Source organism: Thermobia domestica, chromosome 3 (assembly GCF_964235325.1).
Source record: "Thermobia domestica chromosome 3, izTheDome1.hap1.1, whole genome shotgun sequence".
Classification (NCBI taxonomy): Eukaryota; Metazoa; Arthropoda; class Insecta; order Zygentoma; family Lepismatidae; genus Thermobia; species Thermobia domestica.
In genome coordinates this window covers 218,606,170-218,634,112 of record NC_137456.1, presented here as the reverse complement: position 1 = coordinate 218,634,112, position 27,943 = coordinate 218,606,170, and the positions used below count along the sequence as shown (strand labels likewise).

At 34.0% G+C, this 27,943-nt stretch overlaps 1 protein-coding gene across 1 annotated transcript in view; it reads right to left on the bottom strand.

The window, feature by feature from the left end:
* LOC145680968 (heat shock 70 kDa protein 4L-like) overlaps positions 1-27,943 on the bottom strand; it is an 873,295-nt gene that overhangs the window by 652,542 nt on the left and 192,810 nt on the right. The window contains exon 6 of the mRNA XM_081752186.1: positions 19,889-19,965. Coding sequence (XP_081608312.1) covers positions 19,889-19,965 — 77 coding nt within the window. The remainder of the gene's footprint in view (positions 1-19,888; positions 19,966-27,943) is intronic.

Sequence of the window (27,943 nt, the reverse complement as noted above, 5' to 3'; positions counted from 1 at the left end):
AAACTAAAAATATCAAACGAAAAAATGTCAAACCAAAGTTTCAAACAAAAAAAATCAAAACTTTTTAAATGTTAAAACAAAACTGAATGCAGCAAAGATTTGAAGCTCATCAACCAATCAGATTGCACGAAAGATAGTGATCAGCCAATCAGATTGCACGAAAGATAGTGATCAACCAATCAAATTGCATCAACAATAACTTTGCCAGTGTTGTAGCATGTATTCCCTTAAGACTATGAGTCATAAGTTTCAATAAGGTTAGCTATATATCCCTGTACACTACCTCATCAAGGTCAATCACGTGGTACATCGTATTGCTTACGTTTATATTTGGTCCATAGGCTGTAATAATCGAAACCAATGACGCATTCTCAAATTATCCTACAAAGTTTAAATGTACCAATGTCCTGGACTCCTAATCCCATCATAGGTCAATAACTGATCACGTGATCATACTCATATTTGACAATGATTTACCCAATGTATGAGATACTATCCAATTTTAAGAACAATTACCAATTATTGATATGACAATAAGAAATGTACCCCTCACAAAATTTAAGATTGGTACACAAATACACCTGTGTCTTATGAGAAAGTAATAAATCCTGTAGTTATTCAATAATAAAGCCGGTCAATAACCTTTAAATTTTGAATATTTGGCCATAAGAGGAACACCAACATCTACAATGGGTCCTAGAAAACGTTTACCAAATTATGTTATTTTATAATTCCCAAATTTAAAAGAGAACATAAACATATAAGGGTAATAAACCATATAACGTGCTAAATACTTATCAAAGGGGTCAATAACCTCCGAAATTTGATTTTTGGTAGTTCTTTACCCATGAAAGGGAACGATGTGGACCATCCAAATTTATAGTGGTACATATTGAAGACCTGTACGAAGATACCAAATGCTTATATTAAACAATTTCTAAAACTGAGTGGATGAGTCAAGATACCCCTCCCAAATTTTTTAAAGGGTGCATCAATGTACTCATGTCTTATGATAGGAAAGAACCTATATACATGACCATATGACCATATACGGTATAAGACCGCATCAAACGGGATAAATTGGGCCAAAAACCAAACACGTGATACAACATATTGCTTATGTTTATATTTTGGCATTTTTTTTTACTCATGAAAGGGAACAAGGTGGACCACCCAAATTTATCATGATACATATTGAGGTCATGTACTATGATAGCGAATGCTTAAATTGAAAAATTTCCAAAATTTAAGGGATTGGCTATGGTACCCATTCCGGGGTGCATCAATGTACCTATGTCTTATGATAGAAAATGGGCCCCTATACATGACCATATAATCATATTATGTAATAGGACCTCATCCAAGTGAATAAATTAGGTCAAAAACGAAACACGTGGTTGTACTAAAATTTGGCAATTTCGTACCCATGAAAGGGAACGAGATGGACCACCCAAATTTATAGTAATATATATATATATTAGGGTCTTATACTATTATTACCAAATGTTTAAATTGGGCAATTTCCAAAATAAAGAGATGGGCCAAGGTACCCCTCCCAAATTTTTAAAGGGTGCATCAATATACCCGTATCTTATAATAGGGAATGGACCAATATACATAACCATATAATCATATAAGGTAATAGGACCTCACCCAAGGGGATAAATTGAGCCAAAACAAACACGTGGTTTTCACGGTTAGCTTTCCCGGGGTTTGAGTCAGACTGGAGTCGAACCTCGGTTCAGCTGAAAACGCTACATATGCGAGGATTCGTCCGCTGGGTCGCCTGAATATGACTTCCCCTCCTACTTCACTCCTAGACCAACCCCTCTCCGGACGGATTCCAGGGCTTTGGAGAAAGGAAAGTCTTAAAAGTGGAATAAAAAAAAATTGCGAGCGCCAAAGAAAATACTTTGCTCCCGATCTTCTCTCATATTACACATGCTGCATAGCTGAAAAAGGAAAATGTTTTTCTAGTTTTGACTTTCTGGGAATAGCTGCACTGACTTTCATTGTGCTGTATAATTTATACAAAAAGGAAAATGGGTAGCCAGAAAAATTATTATAAATTGATTAACGAAGAATTAATTAATTAATTAATTAATTAACAAAGAATTACCAGGTTACTTAAAAAATAATGTTTTAATTGAAAGTCAGCTCAACTAGATCCCTATGTAGCAATACTCAAAGCTTTGTTGTTCTGCCTAAATTGAGATTAGAGGGGATCTGAACTTGATTGAATAGAAAAGATAACACTGAATTTGGATAACATTGATAGAATTTTTAATTTAGATAAGAAAAACAGCAACAGGTAACAACATCTGATGAAAACATTTGCATTAAAAAAAACATTCTATTAAACTTTTACTGTAAAGGTTCTTAATTTTAAAAAAATGAATTTACTACATGGATCTCGAAATAGCTTTCTAAATTTTGAATGTCTGCAAAGTTACATAATACTGATATGTAATATTAATACAAACGGCATTTTAAACCAAATTACGATTCTTTAATTAAAATTCAAGTTTGTAATAAGATTTTACATTACAAGTTAATTATCATAATTTCATTTGATAAATTTGAATAGTTTTCCTATCGTATACAAATTACTTGTATTGACAATACCAGAATCGAATCTATGAAGAAGCTGATTGATTAGTTTGATCAGTTACTTAAATGACAGAAAACTTTTAGAAAAGTATTGAAGAATAGCAAGATAGAATATTGCTTAAATACGGGTCATGACCTTTAATTTTGAGAGTTACTTGAAAGAAGATTGACAAGGAAAATGAAATATAGTGAATGATCAATTTTTAGAGTACATAAAATTCAGTTTCATAATTGGCTTTATATTTATGAAAGCAAACCAATAATACTAGTTAATACTAATACGAAAATACCATAGTTGTATTTACATACTTCACATAGGTGATTCACACTTGACATAAACATACATTACTATAAATCAATACACAGGAAATTAAATCACAAATCTACTTCTAGAGATCGATCTTTCTTGGCCAATATTTATACCCTACATTACTTTAGGTCGTCGACGCCTATTTTCTCTAACAACTACCTATAGAAAGACTAAAGTCTAAATATGATTTTAAAATTAGTCGTAATACTTTATGTTCGCTTACATACATTTCGTCATATGTATTCCATTTTCTATACTTCGTACAATAACCAAAAATTATCTGAGATACTTTCTTTCCAACATAATGAAAATGTAGTAGTAGTCTATCAATAACAAAACAAATATTTCTTGTTTAAAAAAAATATATTCCTGTCCCTTGAGAGCGGACTAAATAATTTAATAGTAACCAATTATATTCGGAAGTTATTATTTAAAATAATTTATCGTAAGTAAGTTACATTTCGATAATTTTTTATTATATTAACTAGCAATAAATATGTATAATAACTGATGTTTTCAACCTTCTTAATAAAATAAAGTGAAATGATGTTTAAAAAAAAAAATAAAGCTAGTTTTCGTGGTGACGAAGATAATGATTTATTCGCCCTGAAACTGCACTCGAATATTTTCATAACTCACTTCAGGATTCTGTCGAAAACACACACAAAAAAAAGTCTATTGCAAATAAGTTTATCACTGCATGATCAAACTATAAAAATAAAAAAAATGAGTAGCGTTTCTGCGAAGTTTGCCACTAGAAATCCCTCAAACATTAATGTTCTTTCGTCACTTCAATCGTGGGCAAATGACTGTTGAGTCAGTAGCAGTCAACATCTGAATAAATGTGCCAAGAAAAGGGAGTAATGTGAAAATGACAACAGAAGTCACATTACGATCATCTGGACACTTCCAAACTGACCCATATAATACGAATTGTTTGGCGTCCCTTTGGGCGTCTTGAAAGTATTCGTGCCAAGAAAGATTTATATGAAAATGGAAAACGCCTCCCAATAGGAAAGCAAGTATAGATCCTACCTTGTCTTTTAATTTTACACGACACGTAGAATCCTCATGTCCCACTTGGAGTCCGGGGTTAGAGCATCCAGCCGGGCCTTGCACTAGCTTTGTGGAGAAGACACAGAGCACCATTTTACACACACACAAACTGTCCATTTTAATACGAGAGAGAGTTCAAAGTATGAAGAAATTTGGTATATCAGCACCTTCGTTGCTACGACACTAACTTAGAGTGTTTATTTCCTGAACATATTTGTATAATAACGATAAATAAAAATATACATATGTGTGCAAAGACGTTGTGAAGAAATCGTTATTTCTTGTGTTCTCGCTGCACGCTTCCTGTAGCAACTGATTTAGTTTTTAAAAAATAACCTTTCTCTCTCTTCTGTTAATTTTTGAATTTTCTTCTCTCTGTGTGGGTGTGTTAGTGTGTCCGTTAAAATGGCTTGGGTTTCTCCGCCACCCGAGAACAATAAATTAACATGGTGACAGCAAGGGTCCTCGGATCTTCAGTGAGATGACCACTGCTCTGGTTTTTAAAGATATTTTCTTCTCTTTCCAGACTCCAAACAGAACACGAGAAAAAAAATACAAAGTGAAACAAAAATAAAAATACAAATTTTATTTAATAATACATACACAATTGTGAGAGGTGACGACTGTCATAATTACCCCCCTCCTAAGATGAAGCACGAGATGAAGTGAAACGGAAGATCTGCTTCATCTCAACGGAGTCTTTGTAAATGACAATGAGTCACCGGTAACAATTTTACAGATGTGTTTTACATAAAAATCCTGACCCTAGTATTGTTCTTGTTATTCTACAGTTGAGGGTTGGCTGAGAAATTCTTGTTGTCATACCATAACATATTGTAGGGTTCCGAGTCCGATCAAAGTTGGACGAGCCGCCAGAGTGCTACTTATGTTCGCTTCAATTTGGATATTTTTGGCGCCTTTGTATACATAAAAATATATTGCAACAAATTATTATTTTTTTTAACGCAACTTTAACATATTTTGAATGCAACGTAATTGGCTCTTTGATATTTACTCATTGATGTGGTGCTGTATCATATATTGTTTTGGTTCTTTGGAGATGCGTCCTGGTATGTCCGGAGGGTGCTTTTGGAGGTTTTTGTTCTTCTCTTTGCGAGGTTATTTCTTTATTGATATTTTAGCTTATAACTCTTGTCATGCTGTACTAATTTTACATGATCCACTTGGACTTCATTTATACGAACAATTAATAAAATACGAGAACATCTATCTTCTACCATACTGGGTAGGAACAAACTTAAAATATTGGTGGACCCTGAGGAAGTTCGCTGCTTCAAGCGAGTATGTACTCTAGCTCGGCGCGTTAAGACCTACAGGAAGTCTACACCTCAAATACGAAGGAACGTTGCGTTGAGCTTCTTAACAAGTGCTTCTAACGCAAGTTCTACTTCGGAGCTCATTCGGGACCGTAGTACAACCGAGTGCTCTAACTTTCATTTTTCTCCAGTCAACAAGTGTCATATTCATCGCCAGCCACAATGCGTGGTCATTCACACGCGTAAAAACCTTCTTTTTAATTTCTCCTCCGTCGTCAGTATCGCATGTCTCCGTTTCCAGATTCCTATCTTCAATTATTTTCAAACTCAGTTTTGAAGCCTCAATTACGTGTTTTCTTCATTTTCTTCTTTCTCTTCCTTGTGAGAGGAATGTTGTAGCGATATGTATTTTAACTTTGAGAGGGCGCGCTGTTTCTGTTATCACAAGAGCGCTGCTCACCTCGACCAGATAGTACTTTTTTAAATTTTTTTATAGTTTCTTCTATTTAAAAAAATCGCTCTACATTACTATGAATTTACTCTTCCTGGCGCAAGTTTCTCACATGACAAGTAGCGGCTTATTCCTTTGGCACTCTATTTGATCGTAAACTCGAACCCTGGAGTCACAGGCATCTAATAATTTAGTTGGCTTTGGTCGTCATCGGAGATCCGGCCGTCTTCGCCTCTGTCAGGTGGTGCTTCCTGTCTGGAAATCTCTCTGACGTGTACTTGTCTCCCTCTTAGCGTGTACACTGATTCATCGGTGGAAGTTGGTCTCACGAACATGTTGTCCTCTTTTTCCAGAAACTTGAATCGTGTGCGTTTCTTTCGCACTCTTTTTCTATGATTGCCATTTAGCCTCTCATGAGTTCTTTTCCTCTTCTTCAATCGCTGCCTTTTAGTCATCTTACGTTGAGACTGTTTTCTATGCATATTTACACTCATCGGATTTACTGAAGGTGAATTCAACGGCTGAGGTGTTGCTATCAGTTGCTTTAGATCTGCATTATGTAGCCCTGTAGCTATATGCTCTTCCTTTTCAATCTGTTGCTCCTTTTCACGAATTTCTTCAGTGCGTTCTCTGTCTTCCTGTTTTTGGAGACTTTTGCTGGCCACAATAATTTCACTTGGCATTTCCTGCTCGCACTCAATAACATCTTGAACATTATTTAATGCATTTCCAGAAGTTTCTTCTCGTTCTTCCCTTACCTTCTCACACTCTTGCATTTGTTTTTCATTTGATCTCTGCAAGTTTTGGGCCTGCTGATTGAAAAGTTCACTGAACATTTGCGTAAGACCCTTTTCCAATTTTTGGGCTCGCGTTTGTTGCTCTTCCCTCATCTTTTGAAACTCCTGTGTCATGCTTTGCATAAACTGTTGCAAGAGTGTTTTTACTTGTGTGGCCGAGAAGTCATCAACACTCGTACTGAGTCTGCTGTGCTGCCTTGATGTCTGACTCTGCATGGCCATCATCTTATTTTATTCTGTAAATAACATCTACATAAATAAAGTAAAAATTATTCATGAAGCAGATAGTGCCGCCTTCACTCCAGTGCTATTTAGATATCCCAAATTTCTCCATATCTTTCTCTCTCTCTCTCTGATTCTTTTATAAATACTCACTAATATTAAAGATTTGTTACCTTACACACACACACACACACACACACACACACACATATATATATATATATATATATATATATATATATATATATATATATATATATATATATATATATATATATATATATCAATAGATCCTAGTAGTAAATATTGTACTCTAACGTAATATAAAAATTATGAATACAAAAACATGAAACTAATAAATTCATAATACGAAGCACAAACGTAAATCTTAGTCTAAAATTCTACTAAAAATACGAATATACAAATATGTCACGAATACATATATACTAGTACTGATTTACTTGGTTCGAAGTATGAATACATATAGGCCTATTAAGATAAATTTGCTTATTGAGTTGACTGTACTTACTTTTTTTTTACCTGTTTCTTTCCGGTATCCTCTTCATTTTATTTCTTTTTCTCTGCTACTCAATCCATTCAAGTTCAATCAAAAGGCAGAAAGAAAACAAACCATTTCTAAGCTGTAGTCAATACTCTTTATTTTACTTTTTTTTCTTTTTTTACGACGTTCAGAGGGCTCTCCCCCTGTCGTTTTTAGAAAGGCTAGTGTGTAAACCGTCATTTGTGAAGTCTTCTTTTTGACCTGAGTTTTCCTCCCTTCTGTGCTTCAAATACTCAGAGGACGTGAAGCAAAAATTATGCAGCACACAGAATGTTTCTCTCTCTTCTTTCTCTTTTTTTTGTTTGTTCTCGGTTGTATCCGCAATAAATAGGAAATTTTTAAACTATCGAAAATGAAAGTTCAATGTCATGAGTGTTGCCACACTCATCAATTTCGTAGTTAGGAAGGGAAAATATTTTAATTTGATGTGAAATACTCTAATTTAAGTAAAGCAGGTCAATGATTGCAACGTCACATTCGTATCGAAAACACGAATCCCAATTTTGATGCGACATTTTGTTGCAGTAAACATTATTCGTGTTCCTGTTCGATGCACTATTTTTCACGCTAAACATTATTCGGGTCCCTGTTCGCGGGGCCATTTTTCACGGTTAGCTTTCCCGGGGTTTGAGTCAGACTGGAGTCGAACCTCGGTTCAGCTGAGAACGCTACATATGCGAGGATTCGTCCGCTGGGTCGCCTGAATATGACTTCCCCTCCTACTTCACGCCTAGACCAACCCCTCTCCGGACGGATTCCAGGGCTTTGGAGAAAGGAAATTCTTAAAAGTGGAATAAAAAAAATTGAGAGCGCCAAAGAAAATACTTTGCTCCCGATCTTCTCTCATATTACACATGCTGCATAGCTGAAAAAGGAAAATGTTTTTCTAGTTTTGACTTTCTGGGAATAGCTGCACTGACTTTCATTGTGCTGTATAATTTATACAAAAAGGAAAATGGGTAGCCAGAAAAATTATTATAAATTGATTAACGAAGAATTAATTAATTAATTAATTAATTAACAAAGAATTACCAGGTTACTTAAAAAATAATGTTTTAATTGAAAGTCAGCTCAACTAGATCCCTATGTAGCAATACTCAAAGCTTTGTTGTTCTGCCTAAATTGAGATTAGAGGGGATCTGAACTTGATTGAATAGAAAAGATAACACTGAATTTGGATAACATTGATAGAATTTTTAATTTAGATAAGAAAAACAGCAACAGGTAACAACATCTGATGAAAACATTTGCATTAAAAAAAAACATTCTATTAAACTTTTACTGTAAAGGTTCTTAATTTTAAAAAAATGAATTTACTACATGGATCTCGAAATAGCTTTCTAAATTTTGAATGTCTGCAAAGTTACATAATACTGATATGTAATATTAATACAAACGGCATTTTAAACCAAATTACGATTCTTTAATTAAAATTCAAGTTTGTAATAAGATTTTACATTACAAGTTAATTATCATAATTTCATTTGATAAATTTGAATAGTTTTCCTATCGTATACAAATTACTTGTATTGACAATACCAGAATCGAATCTATGAAGAAGCTGATTGATTAGTTTGATCAGTTACTTAAATGACAGAAAACTTTTAGAAAAGTATTGAAGAATAGCAAGATAGAATATTGCTTAAATACGGGTCATGACCTTTAATTTTGAGAGTTACTTGAAAGAAGATTGACAAGGAAAATGAAATATAGTGAATGATCAATTTTTAGAGTACATAAAATTCAGTTTCATAATTGGCTTTATATTTATGAAAGCAAACCAATAATACTAGTTAATACTAATACGAAAATACCATAGTTGTATTTACACACTTCACATAGGTGATTCACACTTGACATAAACATACATTACTATAAATCAATACACAGGAAATTAAATCACAAATCTACTTCTAGAGATCGATCTTTCTTGGCCAATATTTATACCCTACATTACTTTAGGTCGTCGACGCCTATTTTCTCTAACAACTACCTATAGAAAGACTAAAGTCTAAATATGATTTTAAAATTAGTCGTAATACTTTATGTTCGCTTACATACATTTCGTCATATGTATTCCATTTTCTATACTTCGTACAATAACCAAAAATTATCTGAGATACTTTCTTTCCAACATAATGAAAATGTAGTAGTAGTCTATCAATAACAAAACAAATATTTCTTGTTTTAACAAAATATATTCCTGTCCCTTGAGAGCGGACTAAATAACTTAATAGTAACCAATTATATTCGGAAGTTATTATTTAAAATAATTTATCGTAAGTAAGTTACATTTCGATAATTTTTTATTATATTAACTAGCAATAAATATGTATAATAACTGATGTTTTCAACCTTCTTAATAAAATAAAGTGAAATGATGTTTAAAAAAAAATAAAGCTAGTTTTCGTGGTGACGAAGATAATGATTTATTCGCCCTGAAACTGCACTCAAATATTTTCATAACTCACTTCAGGATTCTCTCGAAAACACACACAAAAAAAAGTCTATTGCAAATAAGTTTATCACTGCATGATCAAACTATAAAAATAAAAAAAATGAGTAGCGTTTCTGCGAAGTTTGCCACTAGAAATCCCTCAAACATTAATGTTCTTTCGTCACTTCAATCGTGGGCAAATGACTGTTGAGTCAGTAGCAGTCAACATCTGAATAAATGTGCCAAGAAAAAGGAGTAATGTGAAAATGACAACAGAAGTCACATTACGATCATCTGGACACTTCCAAACTGACCCATATAATACGAATTGTTTGGCGTCCCTTTGGGCGTCTTGAAAGTATTCGTGCCAAGAAAGATTTATATGAAAATGGAAAACGCCTCCCAATAGGAAAGCAAGTATAGATCCTACCTTGTCTTTTAATTTTACACGACACGTAGAATCCTCATGTCCCACTTGGAGTCCGGGGTTAGAGCATCCAGCCGGGCCTTGCACTAGCTTTGTGGAGAAGACACAGAGCACCATTTTACACACACACAAACTGTCCATTTTAATACGAGAGAGAGTTCAAAGTATGAAGAAATTTGGTATATCAGCACCTTCGTTGCTACGACACTAACTTAGAGTGTTTATTTCCTGAACATATTTGTATAATAACGATAAATAAAAATATACATATGTGTGCAAAGACGTTGTGAAGAAATCGTTATTTCTTGTGTTCTCGCTGCACGCTTCCTGTAGCAACTGATTTAGTTTTTAAAAAATAGCCTTTCTCTCTCTTCTGTTAATTTTTGAATTTTCTTCTCTCTGTGTGGGTGTGTTAGTGTGTCCGTTAAAATGGCTTGGGTTTCTCCGCCACCCGAGAACAATAAATTAACATGGTGACAGCAAGGGTCCTCGGATCTTCAGTGAGATGACCACTGCTCTGGTTTTTAAAGATATTTTCTTCTCTTTCCAGACTCCAAACAGAACACGAGAAAAAAAATACAAAGTGAAACAAAAATAAAAATACAAATTTTATTTAATAATACATACACAATTGTGAGAGGTGACGACTGTCATATGGTTGTACTAAAATTTGGCAATTTCGTACCCCTAAAAGGGAACGAGGTGAACCACCCAAATTTATCATGATACATGTTAGGGTCCAGTACTATAATACCAAATATATAAAATGAGCAATTTTGTAAATTTAAGGGGTGGGCCAAGGTACCCCTCCCAGAGTGCACAAATGTACCTATGTCTTATGATAGGGAATAAACCCCTATACATAACCATATAACCATATAAGGTAATAGGACCTCATCCAAGGGGATAACTTAGATCAAAACCAAACACGTGGTACAACGTATTGCTTACGTTTATATTTTGGCAATTTTGTACCCTAAAAGGGAACGAGGTGGACCACCCAAATTTATCATAATACATGTTAGGGTCCAGTACTATAATACCAAATATATAAAATGAGCAATTTCTAAAATTTAAGGGGTGTGACAAAGTACCCCTCCCAAATTTTTAAAGGAGTGCACAAATTTACCTATGTCTTATGATAGGGAATAGATCCCTATACATAACCATATAACCATATAAGGTAATAGAACCTCATTCAAGAGGATAAATTGGGCCAAAAGACCAAACACGTGGTACTACGTATTGCTTACGTTTATATTTTGGCAATTTTGTACCCCTAAAAGGGAACGAGGTGGACCACCCAAATTTATCATAATACATATTTGGGTCCTGTACTATAATACCAAATGTTTAAATTGGGCAATTTCCAAAATTTAAGGGGTGGGCCAAAGTACCCCTCCCAAATTTTTAAAGGAGTGCACAAATATACCCATATCTTATGAAAGGTAATGAACCCCTATACATGACCATATAACTATATAGGATAATAACACCTCATCAAAGGGGATAAAATCGACCAAAAGCCAAACACGTGGTACTACGTATTGCTTACGTTTATATTTTGGCAATTTTGTACCCCTAGAAGGGAACGAGGTGGACCACCCAAATTTACCATAATACATATTTGGGTCCTGTACTATAATACCAAATGTTTAAATTGGGCAATTTCCAAAATTTAAGGGGTGGGCCAAAGTACCCCTCCCAAATTTTTAAAGGAGTGCACAAATATACCCATATCTTATGAAAGGTAATGAACCCCTATACATGACCATATAACTATATAGGATAATAACACCTCATCAAAGGGGATAAAATCGACCAAAAACCAAACACGTGGTACTACGTATTGCTTACGTTTATATTTTGGCAATTTTGTACCCCTAGAAGGGAACGAGGTGGACCACCCAAATTTATCATAATACATATTTGGGTCCTGTACTATAATACCAAATGTTTAAATTGGTCAATTTCCAACATTTAAGGGGTGGGCCAAGGTACCCCTCCCAAATTTTTCAAGGGGTGCATTAATATACTCATGTCTTATGAAAGGGAATAAACCCCTGTATACGCCCATATAACTATATAGGATAATAATACCTCATCAAAGGGGATAAATTAGGTCAAAAACCCCGAAATTTGACTTTTTGGCAATTTTTTACCCATGAAAGGGAACGACATAGACACCCAATACTGATAGAGGTACATACTATGGTCCTAGGCTACCATACCAAATTTTTAGATTTGGCAATTTCCAAAATTTAAGGGGGGTGGTCCTATGTACCCCTGCCAAAATTTAGGGGGTGGGCCATGGTACCCCTGCCAAAATTTAGAGGGGGTGGTCCTATGTACCCCTAGGTCATTGACCCCCGCCAGGGACCATGGGTTCTGAGGCAGGGACCCAGGGGCCAAAAAGTTTCCTGAAGTGGGGCCAATACTACTATAGAACACGACTCTGAATTAACCAGAGTGGCCAGATGCACCGTTCCTGCGTTATCGCGTTCCAAATTGTGGGATGCCACGAGATGGCGCCAGTATCGAGGCGCAGCTGCGAGATCACTTCTAAACGCCTCGAGGGTATTTGTGTAAAGTGTGAAGCTATCACGTTATAGTGGTCACAGACATAACTCCGTATCGTCTTCAACTCGTTGATTAAGCTCGTTGTTGTGAGTCTGGAGCATGTACAGTAGGATGTTGTTCACACATGGCCACCATTATTTGATACTTCTATTTCGGTCACAACTATGAGTTTGAGTGCCCGGTCATCAACAGTCCAACGTTTCTCTTCGTATTGAATGTTTTCCATGATGAGAATATTTCTGATTGAGTTTCATAAACTGAAGTGCCACGTCGATGTTAACCTCGATGCTGGCGCCATCTCGTGGCACCCCACACTTTTGGAACGCGATATCTCAGGATCGGTGCATCTAACTACTTTGGTTCTTACACAGTCGTGTTCTACGCATCGGAAGTTATCGATTGCAATCACGTTCGGGCAAATTTATGGGGAGACGAAATTTGGGCTAAAACTGATACACTCTTTGATACAAAAAAAAAAAAAAAAAAATTAATGTGTCAGTAAAGTAAAAACACACATTTTGCGGCTGTAGTAATTTGTAATCATTAAAGGTATTTTAAACGATGAAAAACGAATTTTCAATGTCTTTAAAAGTGTATTATGATATTTTTCACGTGTATTCTAATAAAAAAAATACACATAATTGATTTGACGAGCTTTTATTTCAACTTTATTTACTACTATTTGTAACAACAAAAATAGTTCCTAAAAGTTTTAAAATTAGCAAAAATACAAAGTTTTTCGCAATAAAGTTTCTAATTATATTTTTTCCAATTCTAATGTTTATATATGTATTTATAACTTTTTGTAGCATTATATGTACGAGAAAACCATAAAAAATAATTTACCAAAGTTTATAATTTTTCAATCTTTAACTTCTTTTTACAAACTTAAGGCTTTTTGAGGCACCTCAAGATGTAGTGTAAAAACTAATTTTCTTCTTCTTCTTTTCGAACTTAAAAGGCAAATTTTCCCCATTATTACATGACTAAAAAAATTAAATTGGCCATTTTCGTTCCACGCTAGTGAACACTGAACACCACAGGTACCAAATTTCACAATAGTAAATCCCCACGTTAAGCGGGTTTGCATATCCAGGCTCCTAACTATGAAAACATTTACGATCACTCCAACCCCAATCATTTCACAGATTCAACCTGTTGCATATAAGTTATTATTATAATTGAATGTAGTTAATACGAAAAAGACCTTTATGCCTTGCAAGACCTGTAACGCCCAAATATTCACCACAAACTTATAGTGCTATCGACATAAACAAAAAAAGTGTGGAGCAGGAAACTACTTTGCACAAAAGTCTAAAGAAGCTCAGTGAAGACGTACGAACTGGTCAAGCGGCTTGGGTCAATAGTCTATCAATCTGAAGTTTATGTGTTCAAACCCTGTAGGAAGTATTCGTTTCTTTTTTCCCTTAAAAATGTTTTCCCATTTTCATGTCTTTGAATAAATCTTTGGCAATGGCAACTACTTTTCTCTCAAATTCGATTAGAAGGGAGCATTATACGAATTGCAAATCTACCTGAAAACAAAATATTAAGTATGTTCAATATTTCATTATTATCCTTTGATTTTTAATGAAAAACTAATTATAATCATTGATGATTTCAGAAGATTCTCCCCGGGTAATGGTCAATATATGAATGAGAGGAAATTGATAGAACATTATTAGTCCACTTTGAGCATGATCGAAGATATGGTCACGAATTTATGTCGACAGGGTCTCAAATTCTCCCACAGGTCATGCCCTGAAATCATCACTGTTTCAAAGGTTTCCTTAATAAATACCTAGGTAGAATATTACATTTATTTCTCATTGTACGTTTTGAAATGAAAAAATCATAATTTTAAAGATAATTATAATACGATAAGCATAAGGGTTTATAGAACTAATGAAGAAAATACTATTGTGTAAGTTACCGGTTTCTAATCGGATTAAAACTAGAATATTCGTTTGCATTGCACTTTAAAGTAAATCCTCTCTCTATATAATTCTTACTAGAAAGCGTGTTTAACTCCAATTACTTAATCAATATTTTTAATAATATATTTTTATTGTAATATTTTTACTATTGTCGTATACACTTCATTTCCCAAAGCAAAACCTCGCAAATGTATAGTGGGCTAGTGAATATTATCAAATAAATTATAATTTAGTTTACGTAAATACTGCATCGTCTGCTTTGAAACTTCGTACTTTAACTAATAATAATAATAATAATAATAATAATAATAATAATAATAATAATAATAATAATAATAATAATAATAATAAAATCATAGTCATATCTTATAATAATTTCAGGCTTACTCAATAAATGAATTCAATGTGGTCTCTATTCGAAGTTCTATTTATTCTAATCCGATAGAAATACAAAGAGAAACTTCGAGAACAGGTAAAAGAAAAATGTTACTTTGGTGGGACTGGAACTAACCTTTAACAGTTCCTTTCAATTTACAAATGCCTTAGACATTTTGTTCCTTGTCTTTAAGTTAACTGATTCACTGAACGTATCTGAGTAAGTTGTCTTTATTTTCTACTCGGTTATACACGTTTTACAATCATTTCCTTTAAGCTTGAACGACAGGAACACGAATACAAAAGCATATAGGTCAATTAAAATTCCCCCACCGGGAATCGAACCGGGGACTCCGTACACCAAAGGCACACGTGCTAGCCACTAGACCAGCGGTAAGAACGAATGAAATCTGTTTTGAAGTGTCTGAAATTTATGCCTATTTCGCCCTTATGTAATATGTCTATTGATGTTTTTATGTTTGCCGTATTCGTTACTTTGAGCAATGATATATGTTATTTATATAGGTTCTATTACGTATTCGTCCATAAATACTATATAAATTATCAGAATTATTCATGATTTTTCATGGAATTTCACTGGTGCATGCACAGTAGACGGACAGTGTAATTGAAAGGTGAGTTCAACAGCGATTATGTATTTCGCCGACATTATTTAATAGCTATACAGAAGAGATAGCGAAAACGAGTCTACCTAATGAAGATGGAATTTCGTTAGGAGATAAAATGATAAGGTGTATACGGTTTGGGGTTGATATAGTTGTTGTTGCAGAATCTAAAAAGAAAATTATTAAGATGTAGAAAACTTGAGAAAGGCTTCTGAAGAATATGGGATGAAAATAAATGTTAGAAAGACAAAATCCATGGTGATAGAAACGAAGCGATCGGTGTCAAATATAAAAGTAGAAGCGGAAGAAAAGAACAAATGACTAGTTTTCGATATCTGAGTAGTTATTAGTGATGATATGATATGCGAACGTGAAATAAAAGTGAGGATAAAAATGGCGAAAGAAGCCTTTAGGATGAAGAAAATACTATTTTGTGGGACCTTGAATAGAGTTAAAAAAAGACTCATAAAATGCTTCGTGTTCTGTATCTTACTGAATGTATAAGGCAGAATTATGGACATTATGCAAAAATGATGAGAAACAATTCAAGGCTTTCGAAATATGTGTGTGGAGAAGAATGGAGAGAAATAGCTGGGTCGAGAGGAAAACGAATGAGCGGGTGTTAGAAATTGAAGGAGAAAGATATTATTAAGAAGAGGAAGAAAAACTAGTGGGATATTGGTTAAGAAGGAACTGTATCATGAGGGATGTGCTAGAGGGTATGGTGGCAAGAAAGAGGAGGAGGGGATTAGACTATATAGAAACAGAATTAGGCTATTGGCCATATCAAAACAGAAAAATCGTATGTGAAGATGGAAAGGTTAATGGAAGATCGTGGAGCATGGCAGTTTCTCAGCCGCGGTAAGTGACTCGCTGGTAATGGCGGAATACTTCTGATATAATGATGCCGATTATGCACAGTAGAAACAGAAAAATCCACTTTACTGTCGTTGCTAATACGAATCACAATGCAAATTTTTACAGGCTGTCAAACGAAAGCAGTGGTTCCCAACCTGAGGACGCGCAGCTTCCTCCTGGATAAGCATGAACAGAGAATAAGGCGGCGAAAGCTACTGGCAGAAATGAATTGTGAAATAAATAAATAAAGCACCACTTATAATGACTCAAAAATTTAGCTTGACAATTTTATAATGACCGTTTAAAAAATAATACTGTACTAGGTGGGTGTGCTAAAGACTTCCTTTAAAGAAATATAAATACCTGAGATTATTATTATTGTTATTATTATTATTATTATTATTGGTCTCCCACTTCTTGGCCGAGATATGAAATATTTAGCACCTTCTTCATATCACTACACCAATTTCTTCACTGTTTTCGTGTTACAGGCCACAACCCTAGCTATCCGAATGGCAGTTTGTCTCATAGTTACTCGACCTATGATTTCCCCTCTCATAGTAACAGATAGTTCTGTAAAGCCTTTGGAGCAAGGCATTTTGACAGCCTATAGAAATTTGCATTGTGGTTCGTATTAGCAATGACAGTAAAGTGGGGAATTTTACTTGACATAAATGTTTTTGTATTCGTGTTCCTGTCGTTCAAGCTTAAAGGAAATGATTGTAAAACGTGTATAACCGAGTAGAAAATAAAGACAACTTACTCAGATACGTTCAGTGAATCAGTTAACTTAAAGACAAGGAACAAAATGTCTAAGGCATTTGTAAATTGAAAGGAACTGTTAAAGGTTAGTTCCAGTCCCACCAAAGTAACATTTTTCTTTTACCTGTTCTCGAAGTTTCTCTTTGTATTTCTATCGGATTAGAATAAATAGAACTTCGAATAGAGACCACATTGAATTCATTTATTGAGTAAGCCTGAAATTATTATAAGATATGACTATGATTTTATTATTATTATTATTATTATTATTATTATTATTATTATTATTATTATTATTATTATTATTATTATTATTAGTTAAAGTACGAAGTTTCAAAGCAGACGATGCAGTATTTACGTAAACTAAATGATAATTTATTTGATAATATTCACTAGCCCACTATACATTTGCGAGGTTTTGCTTTGGGAAATGAAGTGTATACGACATTGAATAGTAAAAATATTACAATAAAAATATATTATTAAAAATATTGATTAAATAATTGGAGTTAAACATGCTTTCTAGTAAGAATTATATAGAGAGAGGATTTACTTTAAAGTGCAATGCAAACGAATATTCTAGTTTTAATCCGATTAGAAACCGGTAACTTACACAATAGTATTTTCTTCATTAGTTCTATAAACCCTTATGCTTATCGTATTATAATTATCTTTAAAATTATGATTTTTTCATTTCAAAACGTACAATGAGAAATAAATGTAATATTCTACCTAGGTATTTATTAAGGAAACATTTGAAACAGTGATGATTTCAGGGCATGACCTGTGGGAGAATTTGAGACCCTGTCGACATAAATTCGTGACCATATCTTCGATCATGCTCAAAGTGGACTAATAATGTTCTATCAATTTCCTCTCATTCATATATTGACCATTACCCGGGGAGAATCTTCTGAAATCATCAATGATTATAATTAGTTTTTCATTAAAAATCAAAGGATAATAATGAAATATTGAACATACTTAATATTTTGTTTTCAGGTAGATTTGCAATTCGTATAATGTTCTCTTCTAATCGAATTTGAGAGAAAAGTAGTTGCCATTGCCAAAGATTTATTCAAAGACATGTTTTCAGTTCTCTGATGAAAATAGGAACACACTTTTATGGAAAAAAGAAAACGAATACTTCCTACAGGGCTTGAAATAACTGTAACACAAAATGAAAGGCCAAATCTTCAAGTTTTGTTTTCATGTAGTTATTCATTTCTACTACGCACCGCTATGGTCGCATAAACAAAAGTGGCAACTGTTCAACAACGCGCGCAGAAAGCGAGGTAAGTTTCTGAGATGAATCTGGTTTTAACGCAACGAAATTTCATATGAATGAACAGATTGCTAAAGGATCGTGTTTACCACTCCAGTGAATTGTATCCCAGAGTTACAAACCCGAATCCGTGATAACAATTGCAACCGTAACAGAAGCATATTGGAGGGAACATGGCAAGAAGTTGAATACAGACAATATTGTTCGTGCTAACAACGGAACATATGTCAAGGTGGATTATTGTGTATTAATGCGTGGAAAATAAAATCTGTAAGCCTTCTTTGAATTCTCTGAAATTCCATTAACCTATTATTCGTATTTTCTTTTCCACGATTATTTGAAATTTAGCCTCAGCGGAATACTCGAGCTCAACTCCAGTATTCCAAAATCCTTTCGTTTGTGTTATGCCGGTAAAATCGAAACTAGTTGGAACGAAAAAGGAATTATGCGTGTATCAAAAATAAATTTACCATTGGATTGTTGATCCAACCGTATTTTATGATTGGTTCACCGACATGATACTCCACTGCACAAACGAGAGTAAACGAAATGCGCACAATTAGAAAACGTAATTTTGTTGCACATCGTTAATGGAAAAACGTATACGTTTCTAAGTTTGAAACTGTCAATTAAAAAACAAGCACCGAACCTCATCTGAAATCGTTTGAACTTTTATTTTAAATTGTTTTAAGATCTCATTCTTAGGAAACAGAAATTCCCTGACTTTTACAAGAATTTTCTTAGTATTCCGTCTTCTGAAATTCCATAACATTTCCCAGTTTGCCAAGTTTCTCGCCACCCTGGTTAAAAATGAAGAACAAATGAATGAAAGAAGTTGATAGGGAAGCTTCGTACACACCCAAATGAAGTATAAGAAGTTGCAATTGGAAATTAACAGTAACTATAATTACGACAGTAAGTTAAGTTTATCTGACGGCACAAATTACCCTGCTGAATAAAACTATAAACAGATTCGAATGAAGGAGTAAAGAAAAAAACAAATGTAACCGAATTTTATTTTTTTCGCATAAAGGAATTTTACTGTAATGTACATCTTGAAAGTCATACTATACAAGACGCCCAACAGATAATGAAAATATCAAATATGAATACTGACATCAGTAACAACATTGTTTCTTGCGCCAAAGCCGAAACTGAACAGAAGAGTTACAAAAAATAACAAATTGTCAATTTTCTATAGTTAGAACCTAATACTAAGAGTTTAAGCTATTATATCTCTTTCTATTAAATAGTTTTAACGATAAAACAACATATAAAAGCAATATCTTTCAGATCTAGCAATTATATATACATACCTGATGTTCTAAGGAATTCTCGAAAAACATTTCCAACATTTTCAATCACTAACGTACACAAAGCTTCCATCTCCGATCTGAAAAACATCAAACGTAATTACTTATAGGAAGAAATTTCTGACTGCCAAACATGTTTATTTCTGTCTTTATTTATTATTACTTAGTACAAACTTCTCTACTTCTAAATAAGAATTGAAAGACTGAGTTATATTTTCTTAGTAACAGCGAAGTCATGAAGGTTGGAATCTATTATGAAAGTGGAATTGAAATCCTACTTGGAGTTTTATGTCAGTTCATGTACTCTCAAAAAGTCTGAACCAAGCAACACGCGCACCGAAAGTGATACTGCTTCTGTTCTAGTCATGAGAATCCTGACTGCAAGTACTAGCAAAAGTAAACTTTTCGAAAGAAAATATTATTCTTAATTACACTACCTTGACCTCCTTTAACTGCCAATACATAAAGATAAAATGTGAGGACAAATGTAACTATTTAAACACTAATAGTTATTGTGCCTTCTGGTTATAAAAACAAAAAAAGACTAAAGTTGTTACAGATACGCTGCTTTTTAGATTGACATTAATAATTTAACGTATTAATACATTAGACGTTTAACGTATTTGTTCTGTAAATACACAATGCATTAACAAATAGTCAACAAAATTAAGATAAAAAGAATTCCTTTTTTCTCTCAGAATCAAATACATTTACTCACGATTGAACATAACTTAGGTAGTGTGATATTATAATATTACCTGTATATTATTATTTATATTATTATTATTACTATTAAGAATAATTTTTCGAAATATGGAAATACAAAATCTGAATTTCGGAAAAGGCAATACTTTTAAGTTTAAATCAAATGCTTATTGTAGCTATATGCATGCCAAATGAATGTCTTTCTTCACGATATTTAATTCCTATACTAAAAATTAATATCATGAGCTACTTTCTGGCTCCATCACAAATTCGTAGTTGTGTGAACATGACGGAAGACTTTCAAGCTATTCTGTAAATGATTCTGTATGAGGTATTTCAGTCCTTTCCTAATCATCACATGGAAAAGCATTTGAAGAAGAGCAAATCACTAGATTTTCTTAAGTTAAATAAATATAAAATCTGACAAATCACTTACATTAATAACTTGTGTTGTGTAATATGTTTGCTTTGGTCAGATTCTATATGAAGTTCTACATTACGTAGTTCAGAAACTAGAATGACAAGTATTTATTTTAGTGTTTATATAAACGAAAAACACGTTGTCTGCTGTATCACAACGCAGAAATGGCTGAACCATTTGGAATTAATTTTTGAGCATTTCTATTTCAACTGTGCCCCTTCTGGCGCTGCTGTCGATGTTTGTTTTCCCGCACCTCCCTCCAAAGAGGAGGGACAAGTTGTTGCGGCCGAGATCTTTCAATTGTTAGATGCAGAAGCGTTGCCAGAATGGATTATTTCATGGACTTGGCTGTCTTCTGTCTTGCTAGCCATTCTAAGTAGCCTACGATCTTCACTCGTAAAGACCAAATGATTGAATGACAACTTGGCAACGTAGCGCAGAGGACATTAACTTCTTTTCCGTAAGCAAAGGGAGGATTTCTTCCGTCAAAGGAAGCGGGGGGTGGGGCCAAAGTATGTTTCGCATATCTTCCGAGGGCACAAATGAGATAGACAGGCTCTAGTACTACTTTGAACTGGATTTTATGTAATTTTTATTAACCCTCCAAAGACCAAGCGGAGAAGGCCCCCCACGGCTGATTCTCCTCGTTCGTTTTAATCTATGTGTAGAAAAATATTAATCTTCTAAGCATGTATCGATTTCTAGATAACTGATATTTAGAGGCTTTATGGTTAGTTTGGCTGCTCCATTTAATGACGAAATAATATTTTATATTAGTGGGGGATGTTACGTCCCTCGCATACGCTACCAAAATTTTTCACTTGTAATAGGACAGAGCGGGGGATACAAAGTCTCTCAACTTAGTTATTAAACTTTTAATAAAAATTATTTGTTTTTAAATGTTTCATTTTTTTTACAGAATAATAATGTAAAATGTTCTTAAATTTCTGCTGAAACAAATATTGTTCTGCTTCCTTTAACACTGAAATCTCGTACCCGTAATTTTTCATACTTCGTGCAATTACTGTTGGGATGTATAATGAGGCGGTTAGTGATATCTGTAATGGAATGCTTGATGGAGTCTCATTCTTTCAAAATACAGTGGAGACGATACTATGTTATGATATGGTTCTACCTACATTATCGCACAACAATGGACACCGAGACAATTAAATGCTACCTTAAAGACGATGAAGATTCTGAATTTTCTGGCTAAGACACTGATAATTATAATTTTGTTCCTAATGAGTGTGATAATGAACAGTGTGTTCAAGAGTCCATGTTTGAGGAAAGTGATAACATTGTGGAAGTGGTCCTGACGATTTTGAATTAGAATTACAATTATTAGATTACCATTTTGTTGCACCATCACGTAAGAAATGGAATAAGAACCCTCAATAGATATATATATAAAACGACGTCTCCACAATACAGTAAACAACGCTTCGGTTTGATTGCATACAGTAAAAGTATAGATACAAAGGGCAGTTGTTTCCATTTATTCATTTCTTACCATATTGTCGTATTAATTCGCAAAGAAACGAAAAAAGAGACACTGCTGGTATATAACAAGTACAAAGAAAAAGACTAGAACTAAAGAATGGAAACCTGTAAACCCAGTCAAAATTATAGCTTGGATAGCTTTGCTTTTAGCAATTAGATCTGTGCACAATCACAAAATATCCGTAAATGATTTATAGTTTTCAAGCAGGACTAGAATGACTTTTTTTTTTTTTTTTAGATCTGTGCAGAATCACAAAATATCCGTAAATGATTTATAGTTTTCAAGCAGAAGGACTAGAATGACTTTTTTTTTTTTTTAGATCTGTGCACAATCACAAAATATCCGTAAATGATTTATAGTTTTCAAGCAGAAGGACTAGAATGACTTTTTTTTTAACTAGAGCTTACTCAGGTATCGATTCAAACAAATAGCAAGATTCATTCGTTTTCAATAGGAAGGATTTCGCTCTCAAAGAATAGAAAAAAAGAAAGAAAGAAAACGGGTAACAAATTGCAGGCCATAAGGAAAATATCTAACTTGTTTCAAAATACATGGCTTAAAGCTTATAGTTCGCTTGAATGCTTTACTGTTGATGAAAGATTGGCAACGTACAGGGGCAAATGTCCATTTTGTATTTACCTAGGTATATAAAATCCAAGCCGTATAAGCATCGCTTGAAAATCTGGACATTGGCAATGGACACCGAGACGGTTATATTTGTATCATGCAGGTACACACAGGCAAACACGGAGAAAGGCGAGAAATTGATCAAGGGAAACGAGTGGTGCTAGATCTGACAGAGCCCATATTTGGAACTAAAAGCGGAACAACTGCCGATAACTTCACGTTCTGTGAGCTCGCTGAAGAATTGCTTGAAAGAAATCTAACGTACGTGGGAACTATGACGTGATATTCCAAAAGAATTCCTACAAACCCGTTGTCACTCTCCTCACTCAAGTCTACTTGGATACAGTTGTAACACCACATGTTTATATGTTCCTGCGGTAAACAAATCTGTTATTCTTTTAACCCAACATACATCGGTTGAAATTTCAGACACAAGTGACAAAACATCAAAATACTGTTAGACTACAATTCCACAAAAAATGGTGCTGTTGTAGATAAAATGATACAGGAGTATACACGTTCACGATCAACACGGAGATAGCCCTTTCGTCTAAGTTATGTTAGGGTCTACTCATGCACCAAAAAACCTTTAAATCCGGCGCAGCAATTTAGGAAGAGTTAAACGTCAACCTTTGTTTATATCTATATCTATCTATCTATCTATCTATCTATATCTATCTATATATATATATATATATATATATATATATATATATATATATATATATATATATATATATATATATATGCTCCCCCCCTTCGTCCGTCACCCAATCATGCACTAAAATCGGTAAAAAAAAAGCCTAGGACAAGTTAGCAAGCAAACTTCGTTATACTAATTTTAATTTATGTAGATACAGATCACAAAGACTCACTCCCCAGAAGGCTACGAGTGGAGCATGTTTAAGAAAACTTATGCGCAGGCAGCGAATCTGCTTCCAATGCCATTCTGGTTACATTCCTGTATCCACTTTATGGAAACAATATTAAAGACGGTTTCTTAAATGGTTCAGGTGCCACCGTCATTTAAAATAAAAAGTGAATTTCTTTTCACAATGTGAAAGTACGGTAGACTTCCAAACTATGTGAATCCAACACTCAAACATGAAATGGTATATCTGTAATACTGGGTGCAATACTGGGATAAGATCGAAAATATAAACTGTTTCTCGGACGCTGAATCCATATTAAAACGTCATTACTAGCTGTTTATGCCTTATGGACAATAATATAGTAGTAGAAAATGGATCGATCTGGCTCAGTTTTAGCCAACTCACAAGCCCCTGGGAAAATGACCACCATGCACCGTGAGCCCACGGTCTTTTACGACCTCCATTTTAGGAGTGAATTTGTTCCCTTTTATGACCACTTTTTAGGGGGTGTATTCGTTCTCTTTTACGACCTCCATTTTAGGGGGTGAACTCATTCCCTTTTATGAACACTTTTCCAACCCCTATTTTAAGATAACAGAAATTACATACGATTACGAACACATAGAAGAAGAGATAACACATAACACTACGTAACACCCAGCAGAACAGATAACACATAAGAATACGTAACATAACAGGGTGAACTCGTTCTCTTTTATGAGCATATTTTCCAACCCCTACGAACACAGCAGATAACACATAAGAGTATTCCAACCCCTATTTTAACATAGCATAGAATACATGGAGACTATGAACATACAGCAGAGCAGATAACAAACATAACCATCTCCATTTTAGGGGTGTATTCATTCCCTTTTATGAGCATATTTTCCAACCCCTATTTTAACATAGCAGAAATTACACTGAGACTATGAACACACAGCAGAACAGATAATACATAGCACAGCTAATAAAAGAACATGGCTTATTTTCCATCCCTTATTTTAACGTAGCAGAAATTACACTGAGACTATGAACACACAGCAGAGCATAAGAGTACGTAACATAGCAAGGGTGTATTCATTCCCTTTTCCAACCCCTATTTCAACATGACAGAGACTACGAAACATGGCGGACATAGCACAGGGGGTGTATTCATTTTCTCCACCCCTAATTGAACATAGCAGAAATTACACTGAGAGTACGTAACACACAAAAGCTCCATTTTAGGGGTGGACTCGTTCTCTTTTATAATTACTTTTCCAACCCCTATTTTACCATAGCAGAAATTACATAAAAAAATTTTTCAACCCCTGTTTTAAGACAATGAATACCTATGTAACATAGCGATTCGATACGCTCTTTGAACCGATTTGGATGAAACTCGGCATATGGGGGTTTTCGACCATGCTGAGTACGAATATCATACTTATTTTTACCTGGGTCCTATAGTTTATGTGGCATACGCCCTTTCTATGACAATTTTAACCAATTTGGGTGAAACTCGGTATATGGGGGTTTCCGGACATGCTGATTACGAATATCATACTTATTTTTACCTGGGTATTATAGTTTCTGTGGGATACGCCCTTTGTATAACACTTAAAACCTAATAACTCAAAAACGAAGCCACATATTGAAGTGCTGTTTCCAAATCTAGTAACTGGTGATCAACTACTAAAAGTTTCAAAAATAATGGTCATCGAGGTCAAAGGTCAACATACTTAAAACCAAATAACTCTTAAATGAATCCACATATTGAGGTGCTGTTTCCAAATCTAGTAACTGTTCATCAACTACTACAAGTTCCAAAATAATGATCATCGAAGTCAAAGGTTAACATACTTAAAACCTAATAACACAAAAACTGAGCCACATATTGAGGTGCTGTTTCCAAATCTAGTAACTGGTCATCATCTACTACAAGTTCCAAAAATAATGACCATCGAGGTCAAAGGTCAACACACTTAAAACCCATAACTCGAAAACGAAGCAACGTATTGAGGTGCTGTTTCCAAATCTAGTAACTGGTCATCAACTACTACAAGTTCCAAAAATAGTGGTCATCGAGGTCAAAGTTCAAAATACTTAAAACCAAATAATTCGAAAATGGAGCCAAATATTGAGGTGCTGTTTCCAAATCGAGTAATAGGTCATCAACTAGTACATGTTTAAAAAAGTACTGACTATCGAGGTCAAAGGTCAACATACTTAAAACCAAATAACTCTTAAATGAATCCACATATTGAGGTGCTGTTTCCAAATCTAGTAATTGGTCATCAGGTACCACATGTCCCAAAATAATGACCATCGAGGTCAAAGGTTAACATACTTAAAACCTAATAACACAAAAACTGAGCCACATATTGAGGTGCTGTTTCCAAATCTAGTAACTGGTCATCATCTACTACAAGTTCCAAAAATAATGACCATCGAGGTCAAAGGTCAACACACTTAAAACCCAATAACTCGAAAACGAAGCAACGTATTGAGGTGCTGTTTCCAAATCTAGTAACTGGTCATCAACTACTACAAGTTCCAAAATACTGATCATCGAGGTCAAAGGTCAACATACTTAAAACCTAATAACACGAAAACTGAGCCACATATTGAGGTGCTGTTTCCACATTTAGTAATAGTTCATCAATCACTGCAAGTTTCAAAATAATGACCATCGAGAGCTTGTAAACGGAGCAACGGATAAATTTTGTACAAAGCAGAAAAAGGGAAGGAGGAATAAATTTGAGTGGCCTATTCAATTTTGTACCAACGAGAAATGCCATTTTAACTAGCTGAGAATTATATGTCTTCTTGTACTAATTAAATAAACGAAGGAATATTGTACCAATGAGAAATGTCATTTTTTCTAGACCATGTTCTAATATTTAAACAAACGAAGAGGTGAATTTGAGTGACCTATTCAATTTTGCATCAACGAGAAATAATTGCGTATTTTAAACAAACAATCGGATAAATTTAACCGGCTCAGAAGTTCAATACTATTTTGTACTCTTGAGTGAGCTTTCCAATTTTGTAGCAAGAAGGACCATTTTTTTTAAAAACTAACTCAGAATTTCATTTCATTTTTGTAATACTCAAATTTGGATGAAGTGTTTAGTTTTGTACGAACCAGAAAAACTTGATTGGATTATTTCCTTAGGTACCAACTGGAAAAAGTGAAGGACCATTATTCAAATAAACGAAGAAATACCAACTAGAAAAAAAGAAGTGAAGTATGAATAAAATTTAGGTGGACTATTTTCTTTTGTACCAACTGGAAAAGAGAAGAAGAGCTACTTTAACTAGTTCATTATGTACTGTTTAAAGAAACGAAAATTGACTATTTAACTAGCTCAGAATTTATGTAAGAATAATTTCGATGTTCTACTTTTTATACCAACGAGAAAAAAATGAACTAGCTGAATATTTAAATATACGAAAGAATAAATTTAAGTAACCTATTCAAAAAATGAAGGGCTATTATTCAAATAAACGAAGGAATACCAACTAGAAAAAAAGAAGTGAAGTATGAATAAAATTTAGGTGGACTATTTTCTTTTATACCAACTGGAAAAGACAATAAGAGCTACTTTAACTAGCTCATTATGTACTGTTTAAAGAAACGAAAATTGACTATTTAACTGGCTCAGAATTTATGTAAGAATAATTTCGATGTTCTACTTTTTATACCAACGAGAAAAAAATGAACTAGCTGAATATTTAAATATACGAAAGAATAAATTTAAGTGACCTATTCAATTTTGTACCAATGAGAAATGGCATTTTTAACTGGTTCAGAATTTTACTACTCAAATTACCAATGGAATATTCTACCATTTTGGAGTTTTTATAATTTGTGTCAACTTCAACAAACAAAAGGAAAAAGCAAAAAAGGATCATTTTAAACTAATCTAATAAACGAAGGCATA